We start from the raw sequence: 15625 nt of genomic DNA on the forward strand, positions 1-15625 counted from the left end.
GGTGGATCTAGCATCACTGCATGCTTGGTGATCGTGGTATGACAGCCGTTCATCTTGCCAGTAGATTATCTGCCACAATGAGTTGTCCCTTTGGATGCAGAAAATGTGAGACTTTCGGTTAAACATCAAGCGAAGCCTTCATCGCGTTGCTGTGGAGACCGCTTTGTGTTGATCATTTAAATGATCCAAGACGATCCAAGCATCAAATGGAGCGCGAAAACCATGATGTTCAGTTAGTGTTGTCCAAGCATGGCAACTTGTTAGGCTTGTTGCTGTTTAGAATTTCTTTGGAACTAAATCCACATATTCTCAGAGAAGGATGATCCCAGACGGCTGCTTTTAACAATTACAGTACAAGACAAAAGGTTTGGACACAATAATGTAAATGTCCATTAAAACATATTTAAATATGTAACAGCTTCACTAAATTACTGTTCATTATATGGCTGTTTTCCAGGTGTTGTGGTTTGGTGGACCGGCATGGTTGTCATTGGAAATGTGATAAACAAGAATGAAAATATTCAGCTGATATTTTGCAGAAAAAGGCAGAAAGGCTGATTGGAATATGTTACTCAAAACATTAAAAGGTTGTATCAAGTAGCTACTCCTCCTCCGTAGCCAAGTGTGCTGGATGAAAAACTGTCGCCTGCAAATATGGCAACCATTTAACAACAAGAAAATTACCACTCTAAATAATTTTCATAAAAATTAATCCATAGAAGTTATTCTGCTTTTTCCAAATCTCAGGTCCGTCCTTTAGGTATTCTTTGCTGAAATATTGCTTCCTAGAATCTTCTCTTCTCTTTTGGACTTCTAGCAGACCCTGTGGTTCAATGTTAAATTGCATACTGAAGGATGTCTAGTTCCAAAGATGGAAGCCTGTCGCAGCAATGAATTGGAGGACTTGGTTTTACTATTATGTTTCATAAAGCAACACTTTTTGTGAAAAAGCCTGCCTTGAAATGAGCCTAACAAAGTGAACCAGGATTAAACTATGTTTCATGACATTGAAACAAAGACCAGAGAACTGATCACATCAAGAAGAAAACGTAAAGACAAAACTGTGACGTTTGCAGCACATACTAAATATATAATATGGAGAATAAAATATTACAGAAAAGCAAAGCACAACATATGTTCTGGAAACATGTTGAGTAGCAGTGAGTTCTGACAAAAGTAGAGATTAACTCGGTGTCACTGAACTCCTGTCGGCTTGAAAGTTGAGCTTGAAAATTCATTCTTGACTGTGGAAACAACATTTAATAAAATAAGCTCATCACAAGGTCCATTTAGTAGCTGTTCTGGAGCTTGTGATCATAGCTATCATGGCCAGTTATGATGGAATTGTAGCTGTTGCCCCAACATGGACAAGAAGTCCTCAAAGTGCTTAGAGAATAAATGGAAATTGGAACATCTACGTTTCCATGGCAACTGAGCAAACTCAGTTCACGTGATCCAATCGAAAGCTCCAGAACAGCTACTAAATGGACCATGTAGTGAGATTATTAACTGCTGTTTCTAAAGTAAACAATGAACATTTACCACGATTGCTGAAATGACTTGCGCCTATTTGATGCAGGCCTCTTTCATTGTGCTACTCAGATCTAAAGCTCCACACACTCTCTGGCACTGGAACAATGTTGATGCCTAACATGCAGCATGGAAACATGAATGTGTGTGTTGTGGATCAATAGCCTTCACCATAGCCAGCTCCTGTTGGAATCTGGTATTAGCTTACATGCTACATTGTCGGACGACACATGATCCTAATGCCGCTACTCATTCCTCCTCCTTCTACAACACAATCATCTCTCGCTCTCCTTTATTGTTCTTCCCTCCAAGTAGGTCGACAGCTATCGTGCGCTGTCCATGCATGTGACCCGAGTGCCGCGCCATCCAGGATTCCAGACACGTTTTCCATTCTTCCCAAAACAACTGCCGGGTTAATGAACACACAGCACAGCACATAACGTCCCGCCAAGTATTATGGATATCCAGCACAGCTGCTGGAAGGCTTTCATGCAGAGCGGGATAATGTTAATCATTTCCCACTATGTCATTAAGGGGCAGATAGAGGCACGCGAAGGACTCACCTCATTGGCCTGGCGCTAAATGAAGCGGGAGGCTGAGAGTCGGCGGATTGGCTACATGAAGAGTGTATCTATAAGATATTAAAGACACAGTTTTCAAATTGTCAACTATCTGTCTTACAAAATACGAACAACATGTATGAATAACATAATGAAACAATGTGTAAGATTTCAGAAATGTCTAAAATGTAATAGAAATGCTACAAGAAAAACTGTAATGTTCAATCCTTTGCAATAACAGATTGTTTAATCATAGCTTAGCAACCGTAACTTGGCATGTCAGGATTCATACTCAGTATCTGAAGAGTTTAGAGGGTCATGTCTTCTTTTAATCACCTTTAAAAAAAAACAAAAAAACAAGAGCAATTAAGTGTATTAATGTATTAAATAGTGTTTGTTTGCTCTAACATAGTAACATTGGCATAGCTGGCCAAGAGAGCGTTAACGTATCACTGGCTAATTATAATAATTTGTGGGGTTATGGTTAGAAAAGACCCACCTCATAACTGGCACATTCACTGTGTAGAAGGCAAATTCCACAAATTGCAAATTCCTGTTATGTGCAAATCTACTTGGCAATAAACCTGGTTCTGATTCTGCTAAGATTAGATACTACAATATCAGAGTTTAGGCTAACATCTAATATAACACACCTGTCCATCCAGTTTATTACTTACAGTACTTAACATAACGTTAGCATTACTGCCAAGGCCAAGAGTTAGCACATCAGAGTTAGCTAGCTATATTATTTTGTGGTTTTACAGTTTACGCTAAAAAGCCCCGTTCAGGACTGACACATCCACTGTGTGGGTGGTGTAATATTAGTACAGGATGCTACTAGGCTAACAGAGCTTTGGCTAAGTACTTACAGTACTTAACATAACATTAGCATTACTGCCAAGGAGTTAGCACATCAGAGTTAGCTAGCTATATTATTTTGTGGTTTTATAGTTTACGTTAAAAAGCCCCGCTCAGGACTGACACATCCACTGAGTGGGTGGTGTAATATTGACGCAGGATGCTACTAAGCTAACAGAGCTTAGGCTCAAGCAGTGACTGTCCTGCTCATTCATCGGTTCTCATTCTCAAATCCTTTCCTCTGGAAAATAGTTACAATAAAACATAAATCAAACCTCTGTGTTATGTTTTAAGGAAATAATACTCTGATATTAAATTTTTGCTTATAGCACTACTAGAAAACTAGGGCTAGCTAGCTCAATACAAGAATATGCTGCTCCTTTATTTCTGTCTTTGAATCATCAATTGCTGAGTTTTGCCTTGGACACAAGCTTATTTTACATCATACTGTACTGACTTAGCATTGTATCATAAAACAAAGATATATGACACTTTTTTGGACTCAAGTTTTTATCCAAATCAGCTTGAGACATTAAAATTTCAGCAAGAGTTTTCAATCTACCCATATAGTGCTAATTAGCTAGCTAGCTACAGCTGATTAAATCTGTGAGTGATAGTTGTCATTTCAACTGACAAATCTGACAGTTGCCAGTTAAAAATAAGAAGCTGCTTCTGGCTCCCTTTGTCTAATATTATGAACTCATTGTTAGTGGTAAATCTGCCACTGTTCTCATTTTAAACTGATATTTGCGACGCTGGAACAGAAAGTTTGCCAGGCGTAGCAACAGTAACTAAGGGGAATATAATTGACCGTTCGCTAAGGCTAAAGCACAAATTAACCTTCATCTCTTCAAATATCTTAAAATATCAAAAAAGACAGAACATACAAACTTTGGTATAAAATACTTTAATAAATAATAGGATTGTTCTAAGAACAAACAAAAAAATTCCACTAACAAACCAAGACTTTTACCAAATTTTGTACAAAATAATTACAATGTTCTGCACATTCAGCCCGTCCTCTGGGGCTAACACAATGTAAAATTTACTGACAGAATATGAATTAGAGTTTTCCATGATTTGCATCAGCATTATTAACAAAAACATAAAATATTGAAAACATAATGTTCATCCACAAATAGTGACAATATTTGACTCTTTTTTTTTTCTCACTACCGCTGTGGAGGTAATGCTAAATGTTTATCTCTTCCTGTGTGTTCTTAGTGCAGAAACAGACTCTTTACAAACACTGGACAACAACCACAACAGTCAACAACATGAACAACAATACAACTTGTTCCCTTCATTAGACCAGAATAGATACACGAGGAGGAGAGGCAGGGCTAAAAACAGGGAAAATAATTTAGGATACACACTCATCCACCGTGAGATTCCCAATCAAACCACACACTCTTTGATTTGTCTGTGATGGTGATTCAGTGTCTTGCTAAAGGGCACCTCAGCAGGGTGGATGATGAAAGGGTTTTCATACTCACTAAACACCCCGCTGCCCTGTGTGGAATCTCTGCTGTCACCAGATTGTAAAATGGTGAATTTATAACTTTGAAGTACGAGCATGGCTGAAGAGAGACCGGCAGCAGTGCTTTGTTTGGACCCTGTGACCCGTAAATGTGTACTGAAAATAGCGATCAGATGCATCAGTACTGGTTTACGACGCGACTCTCCATTTGGAGTCCCTAATTTAGAGCAAGTAATGGTAAATTAAAAGTTTTTTTAACCCTAACCCTAGCCCTAACCCCTAACCATAACCCTAACCCCTAACCCTAACCCTAACCCCTAACCCTAGCCCTAACCCTAACCATAATCCTAACCCTAACTCTATCCTTGAGTGTGTTTTTTAGTATAATGTACACTCAAAGACATACAAAAATTCCCAAAATGGAATAAATAAAATTTAGTGGCCAAAGCATGTACATTATGTAACTTTTCTCCAAGAAATTGCACAATACCTCACCTTTGCTTCTGATATAACAGACCTCTAATTTCACGACAGATTTCTAATTTTCACTTGTCTGATGTGACACAAAAATTATGATACTCAAGTGTTATAAATCTCAATATTTAGCTCACTGTTAAGTAACTGTTTTAAATGTAAGGACTATTAAATACGTCAATGAGGGAGTGATTTTTGGACACAGCTTAAGCAATTTTCCACGATACTACTGAGCAAAATCGAAATTTTTCATCTGAAGGAGGTCAAGCTGACGGCTACCAGGTCGTCCAGTGTTACTCTGCAGGATTAGTGATGCATCAGTCGGCTCTATGAGCTGACTCTAAGTCAACGATGGGCTCCCGTCTCAGAGCCAATTTCTTTCTTTCTTTTATTTTTTTGTAAATTAATACAAGACAGAATAATAGGATGATCTTTTGGCCACGCTGCTCGGCCACGCGCACTCCACGCACTGACTGAATGTTGTGTTGATGCGTGTGATGACAGACAGAGATCGTACCACCAGGTTAAAAGCAGGCATGGGGTTGGGGGGGGGGTTTGGGGGGCTGACGGTCTACAGTTCTGAGGGACTGTAGCTGCCCTGTCTTGTCTTTGATTTACACATTTCATTTAGTATTTTTAACACTGGCCTGACACTGTTTTGGATAGTTCAATATAAATAAAACGTGTGTTTTGATGTTTGTTTTTTTACATTATTTAAGGTTTTTATACCAAACATAATGTAAAATGATGGTATTCTGGAAATGATAAGGTTTAGCATAATTACATTGAATAATTTAAAGAGATATATGTGCACACATACCAATCATAGGTCAAAACATTGCTAAAATTTGGCTGAATTATAAAAGCCAGAAATGGTATTTAAATGAAGAGCCGTTTGGGAGCTGAAAGAGTCGACTCTTATTTGCTGAGCTGAGCCAAATGACCTGGCTCGCTAAAAAGAGCCAGAATTCCCATCACTATGCAGGATGACAGCAGGGTGTTTAAATATTTACATACATACATACACCAGCATGAAATGTGGAAAAAAAGCTCTAAGACCTACAGTATTTCTCCAAGAATTGCAGTTGGACTGAGCGAAAAAACATGATTTAGAGCCTGGGTTACTTGAAAAAAAAACAAAAAAACATTGAAATCAATGATGTTTCGATTTGCTTTTTGGAAGGGTGCCACACATGATTTAGGACTTGTGGGTGTAGAAGGGGCTCTTGAAACAATATTTGCACACTCAGATACTGGAGCTAGCAATTGAAATTAATAAAGTTGGGTAGCCCATGTGACTTGTGAGTGTAGAGGAGCTTTTTAAAAAATAATTTAAACTCTCAGATACTTCGACTCACTATAAAGAATTAAACTGTTCAACAAAATGAGTTTCTTTGGGGATCAGAAGAATCTCTTGACATTTCAAATTTCACTCTGGGACACTGTGGGAAGTCTTCATTAAATTGCACAGAATATTTTTTCGTTGGGAGGGAGGTTTGTATAATTAGCGCAGCCTGCATTGATTACTGAATGAAACCGTAGCTGCTCAGATCCTAACAACCTCTCACAATGATTGGCAGGCGTAACAAAACAGCTCTCCAAACTCTGTATTTGTGTTCTTAAACAGCTGTAACAAATAATCATTAACACATCAAGACAGACGATCATGAACTGTTTTTCGTGTGAAACCGACGCTCATGATTCAGTGGGACCCTGGACACAGTCCGAAACTCTGTATAAAACCTGTCATAGTGTCAATAGACACTAATAAACGGAATGACATCATAAAAAAAAAAAAAAAACAACAACCACAAAACAATCTTATTCTTTAGAATAACTATGATACAAAGCATCACTTAAGTTACTAAATTCAAATATACACAGCCATTTTTTCATATTTACATATGTACATTGCAAAGAAAATAACCTTTACTGTTGTATGAAGAGTTGTTACTAGGACATCTTTCCCTTTATATGTATTTAAATTCTGCATAAACTCTACAGGAGGAGAGAAAAGGAGAAAAAAAAAATAAAGAGCTGAAGGCACTTTTCTACCAAAGCAAATACTGAAAAATCATCACATAGACTCGCAGGAAGCAGTGACACAATTATTTTGAAAGGATATACTGTACGTAAGAACCTTTAAGCTTTAACACAATATGGAAAAGATGCTTATGAATGTAAACAAAAAAAATGCTCATACAGTAAAAGGTATCATACAGTGGATTCTCTGTGCCAACTTTCAAAGGACTTAAATGTATATAAAACCTCTTTTTTTTTTTTAGTATTTTACATTAAAAAAAAAAAAAAACAGGATATCAAGACAGTGTAGAAAAGGCCCGCAGGGTTTGGGCTAAGGCAAACAGGAACCGAATGCACCAAACAGTAGAAACGACAGCTGCCAGCCAATGACGTTCAGTTAGATCTCAAAGGTCAAAAAGAAAGGTGAGTGTTAGTTCTGACGAGGCAGTTTGTAAACAGGAAAAAAAAAAAAAAAAAATCAGGAGCACTGAAAAGAAAATTCTTCTTGATTCCAACAATGTGACGATTAAAATGAGAAAAATCCAGCGATGCAGAAGCTGTGATGTTTATTTTCCGTGTCTTTTTTTTTTTTTTGTGTGTTTGTTTTAGTTTTTCTGTATTTTTTTTGGTTGTTTTTTTGGTAAAATAAGCCTCCGTGCTGCAGACGAAGAAGTTAAATAAGGTGTGACAAACAAAAATAGAAAATTAAAGCATCTGTAATCTTCACTTTTGGTGCTTTTAAAAGTTGAAATGTCTGAGACATTGAAGACATCGCAGTTTTTTCTTTGATTCAGGCAGGTCCCTCCTCCTCTCATGGGTTCATACATAATGGTCTTTAATGTCCTCGCTGAGCTTGGCGGCGTTCAGGTTTTTACACCGGTTGTCTTTGGGGCTGTACGCTGTCCGGTGCGGCGCCTTGGCCGGACCGCTGCGCGCCGTGCAGATGACCCCTCCCTTACCCATCATCCCCCTGTCCTGCGCCCCCACTATGGAGCATTTTTGGGTTGGACACTTCTCCCCCATGCCCAGCGCCCTCTCCTCATCATCCTCCTGCTCCACCTCCTGCTCCCCTTCCTCCTCGCCCTCGGCCCCGTCGCACATCCTGTCGGACGGGCCCATCAGTTTCTTGCATTCGTACTGAATGTATTTGTCTCGGTTGTCTTTGGGGGCGTTGCTCCGCAGCGGCTCCAGCTGGTTGTTGACCGTCGTGTCCTCGGATCTGGTGGCTCTCTCGCGCTCTTTCTTCCTCTTGCGGGTCCACCAGACGCAAACGACGATGCAGAAGATCCAGAGGACGCTGAAGACGACGCACAGCACGGGGACCAGGTAACCTGAGAGAGGAAGAGAGAGGAGAACATGCTCTTAGGTTGAACACGCCTCTAACACATTCCAAAAACACATTCACATCCAGAGACACTCCTTTATTTTTTTGTCTATAGGTCAGAGGTACTTGAGGCCTTTTTCCCAGAGAAAGTACTCAACTTTCTCTGGAATTATTATTACTGCAGCTACAATGAACACTGTAGACATGATCCTGGATAAAATGATAGTATTATATAGTGGCTGTTACTAAGAAAAGTGCATTTAGTGTTAAGTTACTCTTTATGTTAACAGAGTATCTGCTTATTCGCTGTCTTTTCAAGAGCTGACCACTTTCATCTCCTAGCTTAGCTTCGCACAAAGACTGTTAGCAGCAGGACACATTTTATTTTGTTGTATTTTGTCAGATAGCAAGCTAGTTACAAACACATTCAGATTTATCAAAGATATGACTTCATGCATCACTGAGTCTGGCTGTTGTTGGCTTGTCGATAACTCCAAAGCATAAGCTAACTGCTCGGCTAGGCTAACAGTTTTCCCTTTTCTTCTGGTCTTTGAGTTTAGCTACGCTAACACATCAGAGCTAACTGTACTAAATATGATAAATGCATTAAAGTGATGATCTTGTCATCTGTAAAATCTTGCTATAAATGCTTTCGGAGAGAGAGGAACTGAACTTATAGTCGCCTATCTTGTTAGCCCATTCTCCACGTTGTCGTTTACCATTTGAAAAAAACACTCGAGACCATGTGACTCACCATCAGACTGAGGCTCCACTCCGGTCTCCACTTTGACCTCCACTACAGCCAGCATGATGGTGCTGTTCTGTCGTTTGGATAACGCACCGATGATGCCGTTGGCCGCCTTCTGAATCTGTCCGCGGTTGCTGTCCTTCGACCGCCCGTCCTGCTCGAAGGACTGCAGAGATGGAGAGAGAAAGACAGAAAGGTTATGGAAGAAATTTGACAACAATCAGTCTGTTTTGTCATATTTAAAAAGACAAGACTTGTGATTTTGCAATATTTTGCCCGTTATATAACTGACAACCATTTTTCAAGCTTTATTTCATTCTTTCCCGGCAGACATTCCTTGTAGTTCCTTTCATTTATGGCATGAAACTGCATCGACTTGTGTAGACTTTAAAGCCGGTTGATTTATTGAGTTATAATTCATCACAGGAAACTTTTCATTGGCTCTATTTTTGGTTAAAGTTACATAATCACTGTCTGGTACTGCGTGCTGCCAGAGATGACCACAGATGACCATCTTGAAAACCGTCCTCTCTGAAGCTACAACACTAAAGATTCTGATGCAGAAAAGACTTGATTTTCAGGATCAAAAACACATCTAACGTGAAAAAAATGACTTGAGTTTGGTGCTTTCAGTCAGTGTCAGTCTTTGTTTTCAACTGCGTTATTTGTTTTAAGCATCTGAAAGTTCATTTTCATTACAAGGAACCCGACTGCTCAGCAAAACTTTGTGGTAAAATTTAAAAAAATAAGTCTGTGAAGAAAAGCTGATTTGTATTCAGTGGGTAAAAGATGTAAAACCACCAGATCAGTACAGTAGAGTAAGAAAATGAGGCCCCATTTGCCAAATGGTCAGAGTTTAGCTTGAGGCTACGCAGGACAACAAAAAAAGAGGAAAAAAAAAAACACACACATTCATCCGTCAGAATAAAAGAGATTCTCATCCTAACATCTGGCAGGCTGTGCCTTCCCCCCCTCCCTCCCCCTCCACCTCCCCCCTGCTGAGACCACAGAGGGTGGAGTTAATTGCCTAATAAGGTGATGAGGGTGAGAGCAGGGAGGTGGTGGTGGTGGTGGTGGTGGTGGTGGGGGGGGGACAGAGGGGGATTAACTGTGTGCTGTGCAGTTCAATTAGGACAAGCAATAGAGAACAGGCCAGCTGTTCTCCCTGCTCGGCCGGGGACAAACACTCCTTTTTTCTTCTCTTGAGGAAATCAGCAGCTCATTCACACACACACACACCTCTAACCCCGCCCACCAGGATGATTGACAGCACGCATCACAGCCACACAGGGCTGCTGATACAACCTCCAGACAACCTTCTTCATCTTGTTTCTTCTGTTTGTTTGTTTTTTTAAGATTATTTGTTGGCATTTCTTGTGTTTATTTGATAGTTGTTGAACAGTATCTGAAACCGTCTCACCCCAAACCTCTTCAACACCGGATGAGTGACGAATTTTAACTTTCTGGAATTGACAATCCAACAATCGCAGCCACTTTATGCTGCCACTGGCTCGGTGTGCAGATGTGTTTCATTCTTGACACGCTTACTTCCGTCACTTTTTGAGTTACAACTGATCAATGAATGTCTTGTTTTCACCTTTAAATTTGGCTGAACAACACTTACACACAAACTATTTGTCTCAAGCTGACCCTAACCTTAAAAGCACTGTAACTGCTGTATCCTATTGCCACTCCTAGCGAAAAATACATGACCATGTCACACCCTGTTACAGTGCGTCGTCTTTACACCTGGGCAAAGCACAAACATCTGGGCACTGTAGTTTTTAGCAAACTTTACTCAAACAGGAGGAATTACTGCATTTGTCGGGGACTACTTTCAGCGGCGGATGAATCCACATTCACAAGAAATACTCTATATATAATATAATATAATACTCTAGTGAGTATTTCTGGCAGCAAGACAGTGTGCGTGTGGGATTGTTTCAAAATAAACTAGTGTTAATGAAGGAAAGTGTCACCCAGCAATGATGTGGCTCATTGATGTGTTTTTAATAGTTTATATAGAATAAGATATATCAGATTTATATGCTTTTGCATCTCAAAATAGCGATTAAGCAAGCAGTAAATATTTGGTCATTTTATAAGCTTCTGCACTAGTTTCTTGTACTTTTTAAAGCCTTTCTGTTTGCCGAAAAAACTAACTTGGCTTCACTGACGACCATTAAGCCTGTCTGAAGACTTCTTCCAAATATTTGCCTTCCAACACGCTTGATGCGGCGACAACACGTCAAGTTAAAGCAGACAAACCTGAGCACTCCTCATTCTTTCCCACACACACACACACACACACACACTGAGACATATTGAACCACTTGTTTCTCGCTCAGGTTGGAGAGGCTTCGCAGCAGAGTGGCCCGCTGATCAGTTCAGGGGTTTACAAACACACCCAGAGCCTTCTTTGGACGATGAATAAATCGACACACAACTCTGGCGGGCTGAGAAGCGGCTGCACTCGTAAGCTCGCTGACATTATAAAGATTTCACCCACACTTGGAAATGAGCGCTGACATTTCGCTGCAACACGAGTCGGCAGCGAGTGGGAGTGAAGTTTTTTAATCAAAGCCCTGTTGTGGATGGTTTGGGTGGATGTCGGGCTCGCCGCTCCTTTTCCTGTATGTCGCTCAAAACAGGCTTGCAAACATCAGAGGAACAAGAACTAATCCCTTCCATTAAGAGCTTAGAGCCCTGAAGTGACTGATTTCCCTCGAGTCTGGGTGGCCGGGAGAGAAAGAAGAAGAGAAGAAAGAGGAGAGAAAGATAGAAAATCAGAAAAAAGAGAAAGAGATAACAGAAAAGAAAGCAAAGAAAAACAAGAGAGGTAACAGACAAAAAGGATGAGATGGACAGAAGAATAAGAAGAAGAGGAGGGAGGAAGAGGAGACGGGGCAGCAAGGTGTTCCAGCAGAAAAGCTAAATCTCATCCAGATGTTGTTAAAAGCTTCAAACGCCTCTCCCTCTTTTTTCTTTTCCCTTTCTCTTTCTTGTTTCTTTTTTTTTTTTAACAAAGAGGGACGAAACAGCAAAAAATAGAAGAAAGGTTCATTTTTTTTTTACTGTACTCCTCTGGAAATGATTTGCAGTGACGGATTAAGTGCGATTCAATAAAGTGGGAGAATAACAGAGGAGAAGTGTGGAGGAGAGAAGGTGAGAAGGCAGTTTCTAAATCTGTAGGTGTGCGTTTGTGTTGCTATGACTGACAATATACAGCAGGAACATGTTATCCTGCGCTAATTGTTCTGCTATTACTTGTCAAATATATGTTAAACAAAAGGATTTTATACATCAAAATCATAGATACACATAATTCAAGATTCAGGTGTCTGGATAGACTGTTGTCTTATTTACGACCTGTTGGATCGTCTCACTGCTCATGTTTTTTTTTTGCCCCGTCTGACTTTGTTGTCGTTATTGTCGAGTTTCCAGCTCTCAGCAGTTACTCTGGTGACTGCAGTGTTATTATAACCAACAGAAATGATGGCCAAACCTATGAAAATAATTATATAATTGTAATAAATCTGAATTATTCTTTAACAATACAACATGAGTTGCATGAAAGTTAAAATATGAGGAGGAGCCGTCGCTCTGCTGCTGTTAGCAGTTATTGCTACTTCCAAAGCACAGTACCTAACTCCTGGTTGTAATCTATTACTATTAAAACTGTTTTGTTTATAAGGAGATGCACCCAGACAGTGTTGTTACAAATACTAAATTGAGATGGATGCCACTGTCTGTAAAACCTCAACCTGTCGCTTTTACTTCTCTATTTATGTGCAGAGTAAACAAAGCTAGCTGTTTCCCCCTGCCTACAGTCTTTATGCTAAGCTAAGCTAATCACCTGTTAGCTCTAGCTTCACATCTAGAGTACAGACACCTACTGTAACTCTAGCACGCATTTCTCAAAAAACTATTATATCACACTATTCCTTTCACTTAACACTTTTCACAAACATCAAAGAAATGTGCAGAAGTAAGAATTTTTATACGACAACAATCTGCACAGCTGCATCCATCTCTTTCATAAACGTAGCTAGGTAGCTAGGTGGCTACGAATGGAGATAACGTCACTGAAGTTCTTTGAGAAATTTACAATGTAGTACAAAGTCAACAAGTTGTGATATGTAGCACAACAAGCTAGCGAAGCTAACCACGTTCCTGCACATGCTCAGTGGCGTCTGACGTACAAGGAACTGCTCTCCTGAGACTGAAAATGTGATCACTGTTATCGGTCTTTGGAGCCTTTTCTAAACAGTTTTTGGGCAACAGAGGAAAAAGATACACACATAATACTTGGAATACACACAATACTTGTAAGTAAGATGAGTTCATTGTTGGTTTGACTCTGCACATGAGATTTGTTGACAATAACAAAGATATAGAAAATGGTCAGCCTTATCCTTTAATGGACAGAAACACTTGATTCGCTAAACAACTGTGAGACGGGGGTTTCAATTCAGAGGTCTGAGACAAAGCTACCAGGAACCGTAGTAAAAAATACACATTTGGCAACATGTCAATAACAATATCGGTATCATTTTTGTATCAGATTGTCTGTTGGACCACTATGAAAACCAGTAATATATGTGGACCAATACCATATATCAATGTGTGTGTGTGTGTGTAGACAGGCGTGTTTGTGTGTCATAATCACCATTGCGACCTCCACGGCGTCACTGTTGGAGTAGGACAGGTCACAGAGGATGAGCAGCCCTCGCTCTTCCGCCAGCGTCTGAGTCACAGGGAGGTACCTCAGCTCAGAGCAGATGTTCTCCACTGTGGTGCCCTGTGATCACACACACACACACACACACACACACACACACACACACACACACACACACACACATAGATAAGACAGATTAGTATCTGCACTGCTGGCGAGGAACAATCAGGTTCTAATTCCCCCTAAGTCTGTTTCACATGCAGCCAATCAGAATGTGCAGCCCAGCGGGGGGGGGGGAGACAGTGGCTCAGATCGCAGATCAGTATCTTGTCAGAGGAACAGATTCATTTCCATTCATAAAACTTCATTCAAAGCTGCTGCAGGGGGGCCAGTTAAGGTTTCATGATACAGTAGTAAACAACAAAAATACCATCTGGACTAACGAGAGAAACACACACAGAGTGGAGATTAAGACTGGATCTGTTTTATAGGTTTAGGAGCAGTAATGTGGTCAGTAAAGACATGTATGGACTTTTAACTCTTGCCGTAGTTAAAGGTCACAGCATCTGTCAGCTTTTTTCTACTTCACACAAAGTTTTTCTTTGTGCTTCAGTTTTACTGTGTGAGCAAAGACAAGATCAGCCTCTATATGTTTACGTCTTCATGGTGAAGTTACATGATGCATAGCAGGGGTTAGATGATTCGGGGATATACACATAAACCACGAGACAATTTGTCAAGCGTCAAACTGCCAGAGTCAAAAAAAAAAAAAACCCCGGCCCTCATCTGAGAACCATGTGTGTGTTTGTGGTTTCAGATTCAGACACAATACATTTGAAATCATTTGCTTCCCACCCTGTATTGTTAACATTTGATAATTAAAGGAATTATCAAATGCTAACAATGCAGGGTGGGTGGAAAACGATTGCAAATGTTTTGTTATGACATGACACATCAACAAGGATGAAAGACGGCTCGATGATTGGGCGAACGAAGCTCGCTGTCTCTTCGGCTTTGTTTCAAACTTTTCTCCCGGCCGAAGGCTCGCAAATTCTAGTCGCTGCCATGCTATCGAGGCTGATAAAACATCTGCCGTTTAATTTACAACAGCGCTACACCCATCTCCGCTAAAACTCTCGCTTTGACGGGGAAATATTGAAACCAGAGAACTTCATGTATTGAATGTCAGATGGTGAATATTGTCTAGTTATGACTCTGACAGTGAGGCACTCGTCTTTTTTTTTTTATTTCTGGAGCCAGATTTTATGTTTTTAAATATACTTTTTTAACTCAAAGAGAGCAAATATTAGTTATTAAAAAGGTTTAATGCCTGTCATGTAAATACTATGTAAAACAACAGGTTAACATTTTAGTTTGAAGTAGTTTTTGAAGCTTGGAAAAATGTAGTTAATCCTCTTTTTGCTGGTCAAACCCACTTCAATAATCTAAAAGGCAAAACCAACCATTATTGATTAAACCTATTGGTTGTTTTTTGAATAAAATGATCAATTATTTTCTCTATAAAATATCAAAAAACTGTGAAAAATGAAGTGTCATTTTTGCTTGATAAATGTTTTAAATGAAAAAAAATGTGGATTAATTTTCTTTTTTATAGATTAATCAATTAATTAACTAATAATTTCTGCACTAAACACCGTAAATGATAAAACTAGCAGGTCTCGTACCTCTGGCACTTTGTCTTTTTTGAAGATGAGCGTGATGCGGGCACAGCTGTTGTCTAGGTAACCGCTGTTGGGCTCACACTGGGTGTGCAGGGGCGTCGGGGGGTCCGGCGTTGAACACACGCCCCACTGGTGGCAGGGCGGCGAGAAACAGGTGAGGAACTGGTGCTCCACACACTCGTGACCTCCGGGGCACGAAGGAGGGTTCGTGTCGGCAGGAGGAAGAGCCTTCGGGAGGAGGCAGGGCCGGCGACCGCACCTCACCT

The 15625-nt window shown here is 40.1% G+C and overlaps 1 protein-coding gene and 1 long non-coding RNA gene across 3 annotated transcripts in view; one reads left to right on the forward strand and one right to left on the reverse strand.

The window, feature by feature from the left end:
- Positions 1-15625, forward strand: part of LOC137200365 (uncharacterized) — a 46270-nt gene that overhangs the window by 26257 nt on the left and 4388 nt on the right. The gene's annotated exons all lie outside the window — the stretch shown is intronic.
- Positions 3840-15625, reverse strand: part of LOC137200364 (protein jagged-2-like) — a 66818-nt gene continuing 55032 nt past the window's right edge. For both annotated transcript variants that reach the window (XM_067615112.1, XM_067615111.1), the window contains 4 exons: positions 15363-15623; positions 13666-13797; positions 9003-9162; positions 3840-8255 (listed from right to left, as the gene is read on the reverse strand). In XM_067615112.1, the coding sequence (XP_067471213.1) occupies positions 7744-8255; positions 9003-9162; positions 13666-13797; positions 15363-15623 (1065 nt within the window). In that variant the 3' untranslated portion in view covers positions 3840-7743. The remainder of the gene's footprint in view (positions 8256-9002; positions 9163-13665; positions 13798-15362; positions 15624-15625) is intronic.

This window comes from Thunnus thynnus, chromosome 16 (assembly GCF_963924715.1).
Source record: "Thunnus thynnus chromosome 16, fThuThy2.1, whole genome shotgun sequence".
NCBI classification, from domain to species: Eukaryota; Metazoa; Chordata; class Actinopteri; order Scombriformes; family Scombridae; genus Thunnus; species Thunnus thynnus.